The sequence below is a fragment of the Styela clava genome, chromosome 2 (genome assembly GCF_964204865.1).
Source record: "Styela clava chromosome 2, kaStyClav1.hap1.2, whole genome shotgun sequence".
Taxonomy (NCBI): Eukaryota; Metazoa; Chordata; class Ascidiacea; order Stolidobranchia; family Styelidae; genus Styela; species Styela clava.
Genome location: NC_135251.1, coordinates 6,746,961 through 6,762,498, shown reverse-complemented (window position 1 = coordinate 6,762,498; position 15,538 = coordinate 6,746,961). Strand labels below are relative to the sequence as shown.

Genomic DNA, 15,538 nt, shown 5'->3' with positions numbered 1-15,538 from the left:
GAGGGAATGGGGATTAAATATTAGGATTTCTAGCTTGAGTTCATGGTTGTATTTGGAAATTGTCTTGGCGCACGCTGAGAAATTTGTTATTTCGATGACATATAGTGATGAAAAACATGCTTAAAAATCATCTAAAAACATATTGAAAGTTTTGGGGTTGTTACCACACCCACTGTCAGTGTCTGTGATTTTTATTTTGAATTTTTTGGTGATTCGTTTTTGAGAATAAACTTCTCTAAGTTTGTTTTAGTTGATCTGTAATAAGATTGGGTGTTACTTAGTCTTAGAGAATACACGGATTTCCAAGTTTGAATTGCTACCACGGAATTCCCTGTAACTGAATATACAGGGAAATTCTATCACGCATTTTACACGAACATCCATGTCAAGTATACATGTAAGTCGTGTACTTTCTACAGGGAAAAGCAGGTCGGTTTCACTTGGAATTAAGGTGAAATCAACTCGGAAAGTCAGATAAATATTACTGGAAATTCCCTGCAATTTGGGCTGTGAAAACTGGATTGCCCTGTAATTTTTAGAAGGCAAATTGAGTAATTTTAAGCGGAAAATACCGTAAAAATTGCTGTCATGGAATTCCATGTAAAAATTTTTAACACTGAAAGCGAAGCAATTTGAAATACGAAGAAATTTGAATGCTTTAAAAAGCTATTATTTGTTTGTTATGAAGCGTTTTGTAATAACTCTCCATACTGTTTAAATTCATCAACAATATTTTAGCAGTAAATTTCGTTCGTCTTATAACACTCATAAATAAACGATCTTTACGGCCAAACTTTACGCCCAATTACAACTTCTAGCTCTCTTTCCATGTAGAATAAATTTTCAAGTTGTCGATGTTGAAATTTTCAGAAACGTTCATTACTTGAGACGTATAATGAGCTGCCTTATAGCACATAATCAAATTTTGGATCCCTCTTCATTCGTCTTTTTTTTTATCAAGATCGGAAGTATATGTTTATTCCCATGTAGTAAAGTTTACTTTTAAAAATAAATAAACCAAATGTTTGCAATAGAAAAAAAAAAACAATTACCTCTCTCATTCTGTCAGCTGTTGGGCGAGTGAATTGCGCGCAATAAATATTTTTCTTATTGAAAAGTCTAAAACATTTAATATGAATCATGAAAGAAAATATAATCGTGAAACATTGAGAATTTGAGCGATGTCACGGTTATGTAAACTCACTTTTTTCTGTAATGGCAGCTGCGATCCAACGACTCGTTCATTTTATACCTTCCTGATGTTGTAAAAGGCTCATTTTTTATGTAGGGTAGCATATGAAATAAACTTCAAAAAAAGACTCTATAGGATTTGCTTGGAATATTAAATAGCTGATTTAAGAGACTCGCGCGACGCTAAGATTTATTGAATTATATTCTAGTTGGGCGACGTTTTTCTATCGAAGCGGGTAGTACAGACTTGAAATTCAAGCGATATTTTATCACTTTCAAACGTTATATAAAGTTATTACTTATATTGCTGCGTAGGAACTTAGCTTTTTCTCCAAGCAATGCCATAATAAACATTCAAGAGTTCCAGACCTCATAGTTGATACATAGCATTGCAAAACGTCGCGCAAATTTCCTATGCGCTAATCGGCCCGCGTAAGGTTGCTAATTATCATTTGTATTTATTTTCATTTTAACAGATTTTGCACTGCTTACGACTCCTAGCATTCGCTATATGGGATAAAATATTTTGAGTTGAATTATTCATTAATCAAGCACGAAAAAAATATTAATATACATGATGGCACATACTAAAATTTAGAACCCATTTTAATTGTTTTTCTCTTTTAACATTTAGCTTAGCATGGTTTTTCTAAAGGGCAGAGGTGAGTAGGGATGTTTTCAAGCACTTGATTTAAACTATTTTATCAAATAGAATACCACAATCGTAAGGTCCATAAAACTAGGCATACAATTCTACCATAATACCATAATAATACATGCGATGAACAGGCAACGAATGAATCCAGTTTTTCAATTGTGGGAACCAAATTATATATTGTGTACACATCCCCTTGTGTATTTAACCATATTTGAGCAATAATTAAGAGTTGAAGCAAATATTTGATATTGATTAACTCTTTTCTTTACCATCTGCATTTGTTCAACTATGACTATGAGTAGGACCGACTAGCTTGACAATTGGTGCGGCCGTTTCTGGTTCACGCCTTGTTATCAAGGTCCCGCAGTTCACCGACAAGACTATATTTAGTTACGTTATGAGTGTTTTGTCATTTGTCGTGATTTCCCAGCGATGTTCAGACTGACAAACGATCAAGCTTTTCAGATTGTTGCTTATTTTGTCAAAGGTTGATCCAGCCATTGCACATAAGGTCGAATTTAGACAAGACAAGAAGACATAGGCTATTTCGATGCCCCTATTGATCAATGTCGTAACAGAGCTCAATTGAATTCAATATTACCTCATGATATCCATTCAAAAATTATGTCAAAAGGTTTGGTGGCGTCATAAACGAATTCTCGAATTGTGGGAAATACGAGTATTATCATTCGAATTGTTTGTAATATACGGGATTACAACGGAAACATATTCGAAAATAACAAGACAAATTTTATTATTCTAAGATTCGTTTTTGCTTAGATAAATTGGTATAGTTACTTTTCAAAACAAAATATAGTAATTTTTGTTAAGTTTTTAATAGTGAAGTTTAAAAAAAATTCATTTATTCGACTGTATTTAATTTATAACCTTGTAAACAGAAACTACAGTAATTACGACAAGAATAAATATCATGAGTATAGAGTAATTACATGTCACTTTTAAATATGATTAAACTGGTTAACTTCTTGAACAAGCATTTAAAAATTAGAAACGACTTTAGAATGAATATCAGTTCTAAATTATACCAAATGTCCCCTTAGCTTTGACTAATTGTTGAACTGCCAGTTGATCCATAGAAAAATTATAAGAGGTCATTCATTTCCACTTTGAATATAGTGGATAATAATGCGTATTTAAAACAAAACCGCGCCAACAAATTAAACTATGGTTTTTAGCGTGATCAGAAAACCGAGCCAGCACGCAAAGCTTTATTGTTTAATTTATGTTGGCTAATACCCGAATAATGCACTCATATTGACTCGTGAATGACTAGAATTGAATAAATTTATTACCGTCTACGAACTACTGAATTAGTTGTTACTTTGAAATGTAACATTTTAATCAAACATTATGTTGTCCGTGCGACAATAACTTCTTGCAATTGAATTTCATTTATCACATGACAAATTTCTATTAAAATCACAGCCGCTTCGATTAGACTAGTCATTACTGTATTGGAACGCCTTGAACTTTATACAAAACTGGTATTTTAACTCGCAAGAATATTGTTCCTGAAAGCTGGAATATTTCAATATTTGTTGCCTCACTACCGTTGACTTTGGACGGCAATCTCAAATTACTTTTGCCCAACGAATCTCAAAATGCAATAAATCTAATTATCGCGATGTTATATGCTGAAAAGTCAATATTGACAATGTCGGGCTTATCATTGCGCAGTTATTATATAATAGTTTTGAGTGCCTCATACTAGCGTTACAATTTCTGTGATATGAAATTTTGAGATCGAAGGTATTACCGTGGACTTCATTCATTTTGAGAATAACCATATCTCAAAGACCTATACTAACAAAATATGTAACGAATATTTACAAGTCCACATGAACGTTCGAGCTTACATAAATCAAGGAATCGAAGCAAGTTGAAGGAATAAATAAATTTCACAATACTACAAAAATGCTAAAAGGGCAACGTTCAGTCGCGGATAAGTGGCTTGGCATAAAACATATTTTTGAAGAAAAATATGAATAATTTGAAGAGTAAGCATGAGCCATGATTTACATATTGCTAAGGTTACTATTTAAAGAAAGCTTTGTCACATTAAATAGCGTCTTTTTAACGGATAGAATTTCAGAACCCATTTTCAAATTAATTATAATTTAATCCAACTAATATTTCTGAATACTAAAAACTCCGACACTGGTTTCTTCTTTATTTTCTTTTCTTTCAGTGTGTGTATGAATTTTGTTTGGGATCTTTAGTACATGTTTTATTAATTGACATGGGCCTAATTAAACGCCTGATTGCTGCACGTCATTTTCTTGGATCGTTCGAGCCACTTTCGAGAAAATCAAAAAAAATGAATTGCAGACATTGGCTCGTAGTTTGACAACTCGTTTTTATTAGAGAGTTTCATCTGACAACATCGAAATCTCGAACCTGTACTAGTTTTGGCGTTTTCGAAGTATGCGCACCAAGATGGCGCACAACCTGAACCCTAACCTGGTACACATAGTACATTCAGGTTGTGCGCCATCTTGGTGCACATACTTCTAGAGCTCTTTAGTTTTTATTAACATGACAACACCTAATCCGATAAAAAATTTGTTCTGAAATTTTGTCCCTGCCAAAGTTTTTTCAAAGTATTCCTATGCTCATGGGCAATCATGGTAGCCGAAGTGCTTCATTTTGGCAAAAAAATTGATCAATGAATTATGTGTGCCCCTGTCTACTTTTCACTATTTCCATGTGACAAATTTCTAGATAAACCTTAGCCTGCTACATTATACGCATCAATGTTATTTTGAAGAAAATTTCAATTTATTAATATTATGAAAATATTTACAAGTAAATAAACTGAATCTTTGATACACTCCAAAAAGCAATATTGTACCCGAACGAAAAATTTATTTTTTGTATATCTCAGTGAGTATTAACAATAATTAATTTTGTATAACATTTGTGATATTTCAGTGAATTCATTAATTTTATTAAGTATGTGGCATAACTATTTCTCTGCTTAGGAAAATCCAATGTCCCAAATTTGCACTTTCTTTATTTGTTTGCACTGTACTGTGCAATACTAATTAATACAAAAATTTAGAAAAAAAGAAACTACACTGTATTGCACTGTACCGCGCACTGTGTTATGCAAAACAAGAGGCACGACGTTTCCGACGTTAAATTTCATTTGTCTCATAACACTCATACGATCTGCCCTCCTTTACGCCTAATTACGAGACTTGCTTGTTTCATGACGCGATTACGACTTTAGTAAGATTTATTTTGAACATTGAATAAGTATTAAGTATTCATCAAAAATATTCTAACTTCTTACTTTCAAGCCCAAATCAGTGGCTCCTTGTGCAAATGCATTCAGTTTTTCTCTTGTCAGATTACAGTTTTCAAATTGCACTACATCTGCTCCTGTAGTTGAAGCAACTTGAGCAAATTTACAAAACGCTTCGGACTCCATGGTCTTGTCTATTAGGATCAAGTGATCGCTCTGCAAAATTATTAATAAAATTACTATTTTGAGCCAAGAGGTATTCATTCCCATTTGCATTTGGAATACGCTGCCACCGCATGTATGATTACTCTGCGTGGGTTCGCAGGAATCCATGCTTCCGAAAACAAATACCTAACTAATCCCATACCCGACTTGAATTGATAACCGGACGAGAGGCCGTGGTCCGCTTAATGGTTGAGCCGGCTTATATGCTTTCCTCTCCCCGGGATAAATATGTAAATCCTAATCCTAATTTCCCTCCCCACAATTCGTCTCCACGTATGGGTGAAGAACAAACACCATATATGTCAAATAAGTTTTACCCCTGAACTTCGATTTAAAATGTTCATCAATAACGGTCATTGAAATGTGATATTCATCTGATTTCAAATTTGCGTAATAGAGAACTGTTTGTAAATATTAATGTTTCAAATTCTAATTTTTGTTCTCATCAATAATAAAGCAAAAATTTGGATTTTTCTTTATGCAATATCAAATTATTTGGTCAAACATCGAACGATATCCATACATCAACGTATATAACATGCTTGGATTGCCAAGGAGTCATGCAATCAATACAACAAAGCGAAGTAATTGGAAATACGAAGAGATTTGAATGCTTTAAAAAGCTATTATTTGTTTGTTATGAAGCGTTTTGTAATAACACTCCATACTGTTTAAATTTATCAACAATATTTTAGGAGTAAATTTCGTTCGTCTTATAACACTCATAAATAAACGATCTTTACGGCCAAACTTTACGCCCAATTACAACTTCTAGCTTTCTTTCCATGTAGAATGAATTTTCAAGTTGTTGATGTTGAAATTTTTAGAAACGTCCATTACTTAAGACGTATAATGAGCTGCCTTATAGCACACAATCAAAATTTGGATCCCTCTTCATTCGTCTTTTGTTTTAATCAAGATCGGACGTATATGTTTATTCCCATGTTTTAAAGTTTACTTTTAAAAATAAAAAAACTAAATTCAGTACTTTTTACGATAGAATTTCAGAATCAGATCCTGCTCTAGACGAGCTATTCGGCCCAACTTTGTAGGCCCACTCTTATTCATACCATACGACCCAATAATTATATATCATTGATTGGATTTTTTGAGATACCAAAATATTAAAATACCAAAATAAAAAATCAGGTCTCTCATTCTGTCAGCTGTTGGACGAGGTATTCTATTCTAAAGCTCAAATGTGACTATACAGTTAACTGCATATTGGTTTTACGTATTATATGATACCAAACTTGTGCAAATATCGCGAGTGAATCGCGCGCAATAAATATTTTCCCCCTTGAAAAGTCTCCACATCGAATCAGGCTAGGCTATGATTGATCGATTGTTCTGTTGTTTATTTGTTCGTTATCTTGTGAAAGCTTTTATGAGTCATAATAAAACATTTATTATGAATCATAAAAGGAAATATAATTGTGAAACATTGAGAATTTGAGCGATATCACGGTTATGTAAACTCACTTTTTTCTGTAATGGCAGCTGCGATCAAACGACTCGTTCATTTCACACCTTCCTGATGTTGTAAAAGGCTCACTTTTTTATGTAGCGTAGCATATGAATTGAACTTCAAAATAAGAACTTCTCGTACTTGCTTAGATTATTAATTAACGCGCGACGCTGAGATTTATTAAGTCGTATTCTAGTTATGCGACGTTTTTCTATCGAAGCGGGGAGTACACGCTCGAAATTTAAGCGATATTTTATCACTTCCAAACGTCATATAAAGTTATTTCCTATATTGCTGCGTAGGAAATTAGGTTTTCTTCCAAGCAATGCCATAATAAATATTCCAGAGTTCCAGACCTCATAGGTTATACATGGCATTGCAAAACGTCGCGCAAATTTTCTTATGCGCTAATTAGCCCACGTAAGGTTGCTAATTATCATTTGTATTTATTTTTACAGATTTTGCACTGCTTACGACTCCTAGCATTCGAATCCTTTTTAATTGTTTTTCTCTTTTAACATTTAGCTTAGCATGATTTTCTAAAGGACAGAGGTGAGTAGGAATGTTTTCAAGAACTTGGTTTCTACATTTGTTCAACTATGAGTATGATTTTTCGCCTGGACCGATTAGCTTGACAACTGGTGCGGCCGTTTCTGGTCCACGCCTTGTTATCAAGGTCCCGCAGTTTACCGACAAGACTATATTTTGTTACAGTATGAGTGTTTTGTTATTCGTCGTGATTTCCCAGCGATGTTCAGACCGACCAATGATCAAGCTTTTCAGATTGTTGCTTATTTTTCTCAAAGGTTGATCCAGCCATTGCACATAAGGTCGAATTTAGACAAGACAAGAGTATATAGGCTATTTCGATGTCCCTATTGATCAATGTCGTAACAGAGCTCAATTGAATTTGTTGTTACCTCATGATATCATTTTAGAAATTATGTCAAAAGGTTTGGTGGCGTCATAAACGAATTCACAAATTGTGGAAAATACGAGTATTATCGTTCGAATTGTTTGTAATATATGGGATTACAATGGAAACATATTCGAAAATAACAAGACAAATTTTATTATTCTAAGATTCGTTTTTTCTTAGATAAATTGGTATAGTTACTTTTCAAAAAAAAAATAGTAATTTTTGTTAAGTTTTTAAGAGTGAAGTTTAAAAAAAATTCATTTATTTGACTGTATTTAATTTATAACCTTGTAAACCGAAACTACAGTATTTACGACAAGAATAAATATCATGAGTACAGCAATTCCATAAATTAGTTGAAAATTTGGTAAAAATTATATCTTGCCCAATTGAAATATTGAACTGCAGAAAGTGTAGGACATATCTTGGAGTGTTTTTAAAAACGCATGAGAAGGTACATTTACGGCTCAAAATAATTGTTTTTTCTTCAGCGGAATAATTGATGATTTTCTGCCCAATTTTCTTCAGTTTTGTAACATAAACTCTCATGCTATTTATGTTACCTTAAAATGTATTTGTTCAACCAAAGTATGTGTTAAGTTTTACCTCTTATATCTGTGCCTAATATAAATATTGCACTGTACACTATTGGCAACACTGGGCTAAACAGAGCTGATGGGAATTTGCCTTGTGTTGTCACTCCGTGACGCGTCACTCCGGGACAATTTTTTAACTTTATTTTAATTATCTGGTATATTTCAATACCTTTTTGCCTCAAAAACTGGGACGTCAATTTGGGGGGAGGGCCCAATAATTTACCAATTTGGCAGTTGATATTTGCTTGTTGTTCTTTCGCAGCACTTCAAGAAATCTCGTCACTCCGTGACGTCACGGAGTGACATAAGTATGTCATTTTTGGAAAATATTATTTTACTGTACGCAAAGTACTATAATATTGGGTTTGAACTGCAAATTCTTTCACTTTGAACTCTACTTACTTTGGATCTTACCCACAATGAAACTTGAATGACATGATCGAATGGCAATGGCAACTTTTTTAAAGCTATCGATGACCAAAATATTTGATCTAACATGTGCCGATTTTGAACAATATGAACGAACTTATTGTAGACTACAATTGAAAAAATATGTAATCTGTTGGAATGGCAGAATAAATATGGCAAAATGCATCGTTTTGCAATATAATTCGACATTTTTGTAAAAGGCGTAAGTGAATTCAAATAATTCACAAACAATATTAAATCTCAAGTTTTAACAACGACATCTGGATTTTCGTTTATATCCATTTATCGGGTTAACTCATAGGATGCGAAAAACCATGAAATGTGAAAGAAATATGATATGTTTGTAAAAAATTGAAGATACTTCCAATTAGAGAACGCCAGTGCGTCACTTATTGTCACCAATGAATATTTGTACGTGCCAACTATATCATAAAGCTGGAAAAAGCAAAAGTTGAAGGAATAAAAAAAATTTCACAATACTACAAAAATGCAAAAAGGGCAACGTTCAGTCGAGGATAAGTGGCTTGGCATAAAACATATTTGAGAATATTTAGAAGGGCAAGCATGAGCCATGATTTACATATTGCTAAGGTTACTATTTAAAGATAGCTTTGTCACATTAAATAGCGTACTTTTTAACTGATAGAGTTTCAGAACCCATTTTCAAATCAATTATGATTTAATCCAACTAATATTTCTGAATACTAAAAACTCCGACACTGGTTTCTTCTTTATTTTCATTTCTTTCTTTTCTTTCAGTGTGTGTATGAATTTTGTTTGGGATCTTTAGTACATGTTTTATTAATTAACATGGGCCTAATTACACGCCTAATTGCTGCACGTCATTTTCTTGGATCGTTCGAGCCACTTTCGAGAAAATCAAGAAAAAATGAATTGCAGATATTTGGCTTGTAGTTTGACAACTCGTTTTTGTTAGATAGTTTCATTTGACAATATCGAAATCTCGAACCTGTACTAGTTTTGGCGTTTTCGAAGTATGCGCACCAAGATGGCGCACAACCTGAACCCTAACCTGGTACACATAGTACATTCAGGTTGTGCGCCATCTTGGTGCACATACTTCTAGAGCTCTTCAGTTTTTATTAACATGACAACACCTAATCCGATAACAACTTTGTTCTGAAATTTTGTTCCTGCCAAAGTTTTTTCAAAGTATTCCTACGCTCATGGGCTATCATGGTAGCCGGAGTGCTTCATTTTGGCAAAAATTGATCAATGTATTATGTGTGCCCCTGTCTACTTTTCACTATTTTCATGTGACAAATTTCTAGATAAACCTTAGCCTGCTACATTATACGCATCAATGTTATTTTGAAGAAAATTTCAATTTATTAATATTATAAAATATTTACAAGTAAATAAACTAAATCTTTGATACACTCCAAAAAGCAATATTGTACCCGAACAAAAAGTTTATTTTTTGTATATCTCAGTGAGTATTATTAATAAAAATTTTTGTATAACATTTGTGATATTTCAGTGAATACATCAATTTTATTAAGTATGTGGCATATCTATTTCTCTGCTTAAGAAAATCCAATGTCCCAAATTTGCACTTTCCATATTTGTTTGCACTGTACTGTGCAATACAAATTAATACAAAAATTTAGAAAAAAAGAAACTACACTGTATTGCACTGTACCGCGCACTGTGTTATACAAAACAAGAGGCACGAAGTTTCCGTCGATAAATTTCATTTGTCTCATAACACTCATACGATCTGCCCTTCTTTACGCCTAATTACGAGGCTTGCTTGTTTTATGGCGCGATTACGACTTTCAGCTCTCTCTCCATCTCGGACAAATTTTCGAGGTGATAATGAAATTATTAGAATTTTTCATTACTTAAGCTGGAAAAACGACGTAAACCGCGCTACATGTTGGCACATACTCACATTTTGGTTATTTAGAGAAAAAAAAGAGTAAAGAACTTATACATTTTATTCTAGCAGCTTTTCTGAGCAAATAAATAATCTGATTAGAATGATTTCAAGGCAATACGACACAATTATCCAACAAAATAGCACAGCCGCAACGCAAAACGCATACAATTACGTTCCATCACGAATATGAAAAAGCGATTTCGACTAAAGATATTCGTGATTATTAGGCAATAGCATTGGCGATGATTTACATGCTGATCAGGTGGTTACTTTAGAATGCTTTGTCACATTAAATACCGCAGTTTGTAACTGATAGAATATCAAATAGATCAGATAACGCACTTTTTACCGTATAGAATTTTAGAATACGTTTTCATCATAATTATAAATTAATCACACAAATATTTCTGAATACAAAAAACGAATTATCGTTTTCCACAGTCTTTTTTGTTCTACCCTGCATTATATACGTAAATGAATACTCGTTTAATGCGCACGAGTAAATAAAATACACTTTAGTAAGATTTATTTTGAACATTGAATAAGTATTAAGTATTCATCAAAAATATTCTAACTTCTTACTTTCAAGCCGAAATCAGTTGCTCCTTGTGCAAATGCATTCAGTTTTTCTTTTGTCAGATTACAGTTTGCAAATTGCAATACATCTGCTCCTGTAGTTGAGGCAACTTGAGCAAATTCACGAAACGCTTCGGACTCCATGGTCTTGTCTGATAGGACAAAGCTTTTGATCTGCAAAATTATTAATAAAATTACTATTTTGAGCCAAGAGGTATTCATTCGCATTTGCGTTTGGAATACGCTGCCACCGCATCTCTGATTACCCTCCGTGGGTTCGCAGGTTCGAATCCATGCTTCCAAAAACAAATAACTAACTAATCCCATACCCGACTTGAAATGGTAACCGGACGAGAGGCCGTGTTTCGCCATATAGATAAGCCGTCTTATAGGTTTTCCTCTCCCTCTGGTAAATATGTAAATCCTAATCCTAATTCCCCTCCCCGCAATTCGTCTCCACGTATGGGTGAAGAACAAACACCATATATGTCAAATAAGTTTTACCACTGAACTTCGATTTAAAATGTCCATCAATAACGGTCATTGGAATGTGACATTCATCTGATTTCAAATTTGCGTAATAGAGAACTCTTTGTAAATATTAATGTTTCAAATTCCAATTTTTGTTCTCATCAGCAATAAAGCGAAAATGTATAATTTGCTTTATGCAATATCAAATTTTTTGCTCAAACATCGAGCGATATCCATTCCATACATCAACGTATATAACATGCTTGGATTGCCAAGGAGTCATGCAATCAATACAACAAAGCGAAGCAATTGGAAATACGAAGAGATTTGAATTCTTAAAAAGCTATTATTTGTTTGTTATGAAGCGTTTTGTAATAACACTCCATACTGTTTAAATTTATCAACAATATTTTAGGAGTAAATTTCGTTCGTCTTATAACACTCATAAATAAACGATCTTTACGGCCAAACTTTACGCCCAATTACAACTTCTAGCTCTCTTTCCATGTAGAATAAATTTTCAAGTTGTCGATGTTGAAATGTTTAGAAACGTTCATTACTTAAGACGTATAATGAGCTGCCTTATAGCACATAATCAAAATTTGGATCGTTCTTCATTCGTCTTTTTTTATCAAGATCGGACGTATATGTTTATTCCCATGTAGTAAAGTTTACTTTTAAAAATAAAAAACTAAATTCAGTACTTTTTACGATAGAATTTCAGAATCAGATCCTGCTCTAGACGAGCTATCCGGCCCAACTTTGTAGGCCCACTCTTATTCATACCATACGACCCAATAATTATATATCATTGATTGGATCTTTTTGAGATACCAAAATATTAAAATACCAAAATAAAAAATCAAGTTTCTCATTCTGTCAGCTGTTGGACGAGGTATTCTATTCCAAAGCTCAAATGTGAATATACAGTTAACTGCATATTGGTTTTACGTATTATATGATACCAAACTTGTGCAAATATCGCGAGTGAATCGCGCGCAATAAATATTTTCCCCTTTGAAAAGTCTCCACATCGAATATGGCTAGGCTATGATTGATCGATTGTTCTGTTGTTTATTTGTTCGTTATCTTGTGAAAGTTTTTATGAGTCATAATAAAACATTTATTATGAATCATGAAAGGAAATATAATCGTGAAACATTGAGAATTTGAGCGATATCACGGTTATGTAAACTCACTTTTTTTCTGTAATGGCAGCTGCGATCAAACGACTCGTTCATTTCACACCTTCCTGATGTTGTGAAAGGCTCACTTTTTTATGTAGCGTAGCATATGAATTGAACTTCAAAATAAGAACTTATCGTACTTGCTTGGTTTTTAATTAACGCGCGACGCTGAGATTTATTAGGTCGTATTCTAGTTATGCGACGTTTTTCTATCGAAGCGGGGAGTACACGCTCGAAATTTAAGCGATATTTTATCACTTCCAAACGTCATAGAAAGTTATTTCCTATATTGCTGCGTAGGAAATTAGGTTTTCTTCCAAGCAATGCCATGATAAATATTCCAAAGTTCCAGACCTCATAGGTTATACATGGCATTGCAAAACGTCGCGCAAATTTTCTTATGCGCTAATTAGCCCACGTAAGGTTGCTAATTATCATTTGTATTTATTTTTACAGATTTTGCACTTCTTACGACTCCTAGCATTTGAATCCTTTTTATTTGTTTTTCTCTTTTAACATTTAGCTTAGCATGATTTTCTAAAGAGCAGAGGTGAGTAGGAATGTTTTCAAGAACTTGGTTTCTATATTTGTTCAACTATGAGCATGATTTTTCGTCTGGACCGATTACTTGACAAATGGTGCGGCCGTTTCTGGTTCACGCCTTGTTATCAAGGTCCCGTAGTTTACCGACAAGACTATATTTAGTTACGTTATGAGTGTTTTGTTATTCTTCGTGATTTCCCAGCGATGTTCAGGCCGACAAATGATCAAGCTTTTCAGATTGTTGCTTATTTTTCTCAAAGGTTGATCCAACCATTGCACATAAGGTCGAATTTAGACAAGACAAGAGGACATAGGCTATTTCGATGCCCCTATTGATCAATGTCATTACAGAGCTCAATTGAATTTGTTATTACCTCATGATATCATTTTAGAAATTATGTCGAAAGGTTTGGTGGCGTCATAAACGAATTCACAAATTGTGGGAAATACGAGTATTATCATTCGAATTGTTTGTAATATATGGGATTACAATGAAAACATATTCAAAAATTCCAAGACAAATTTTATTATTCTAAGATTCGTTTTTTCTTAGATAAATTGGTATAGTTACTTTTCAAAAAAAAAATAGTAATTTTTGTTAAGTTTTTAAGAGTGAAGTTTAAAAAAAATTCATTTATTCGACTGTATTTAATTTATAACCTTGTAAACCGAAACTACAGTAATTACGACAAGAATAAATATCATGAGTACAGCAATTCCATAAATTCGTTGAAAACTTGGTAAAAATTATATCTTGCCCAATTGAAATATTGAACTGCAGAAAATGTGGGACATATCTTGAAGTTTTTAAAAACGCATGAGAAGGTACATTTACGGCTCAAAATAATTTTTTTTTCTTCAGCGGAATAATTGATGATTTTCTGCCCAATTTTCTTCAGTTTTGTAACATAAACTCTCATGCTATTTATGTTACCTTAAAATGTATTTGTTCAACCAAAGTATGTGTTAAGTTTTACCTCTGATATCTGTGCCTAATATAAATATTGCACTGTACACTATTGGCAACACTGGGCTAAACAGAGCTTATGAGAATTTGCCTTGTGTTGTCACTCCGTGACGCGTCACTCCGTGACAATTTTTTAACTTTATTTTAATTATCTGATATATTTCAATACCTTTTTGCCTCAAAAACTGAGACGTCAATTTGGGGGTAGGGCCCAATAATTTACCAATTTGGCAGTTGATAGTTGCTTGTTGTTCTTTCGCAGCACTTCAAGAGATCTCGTGACGTCACGGAGTGACAAAAGGATGTCATTTTTGGAAAATATTATTTTTCTGTACGCAAAGTACTATAATATTGGGTTTGAACTGCAAATTCTTCCACTTTGCCCTCTACTTACTTTGGATCTTACCCACAATTAAACTTGAACGACATGATGGAATGGCAATGGCAACTTTTTTAAAGCTATCGATGACCAAAATATTTGATCTAACATGTCCCGGTTTTGAACAATATGAACGAACTTATTGTAGACTACAATTGAAAAAATATGTAATCTGTTGGAATGGCAGAATAAATATGGCAAAATGCATCGTTTTGCAATATAATTCGACATTTTTGTAAAAAGGCGTAAGTGAATTCAAATAATTCACAAACAATATTAAATCTCAAGTTTTAACATCAACATCTGGATTTTCGTTTATATCCATTTATCGGGTTAACTCATAGGATGCGAAAAATCATGAAATGTGAAAGAAATATGATATGTTTGTCAAAAATTGAAGTTACTTCCAATTAGAAAACGCCAGTGCGTCACTCATTGTCACCAATGAATATTTTTACGTGCCAACTATATCATAAAGCTGGAAAAAGCAAAAATGATGCAATAACGAGTTTTCGCAGGGACATATTTATCGCTGTCTTCTTGTTCTGAATATGCAGACTAAGAGTACTGTGTTTGGGACCCACTGCTCCTATGTGTGCTTTGCAAGCAGATGCAAGTACTACCTAACAAGAGAGACTTCAACGCAATAGAAAATGCTTTTCTATGGTTAATAAATTAGATATCCAAATAACAAAAATCGTCGCATGGTGCAAAGATTCTTAAACTGAATTGCATTAACGGATCCTCCAGATTCTATA

At 33.3% G+C, this 15,538-nt stretch overlaps 2 protein-coding genes across 3 annotated transcripts in view; both read right to left on the bottom strand.

Annotated features, from left to right (window-relative positions):
• Window positions 1-15,538, bottom strand: part of LOC120336611 (uncharacterized) — a 195,035-nt gene that overhangs the window by 130,010 nt on the left and 49,487 nt on the right. The window lies entirely within an intron of this gene.
• LOC120336614 (uncharacterized) overlaps window positions 1-15,538 on the bottom strand; it is a 51,815-nt gene that overhangs the window by 27,607 nt on the left and 8,670 nt on the right. Inside the window, exon 3 of the mRNA XM_078110246.1 lies at window positions 5,166-5,333. Within this exon, the coding sequence (XP_077966372.1) occupies window positions 5,166-5,333 (168 nt within the window). The remainder of the gene's footprint in view (window positions 1-5,165; window positions 5,334-15,538) is intronic.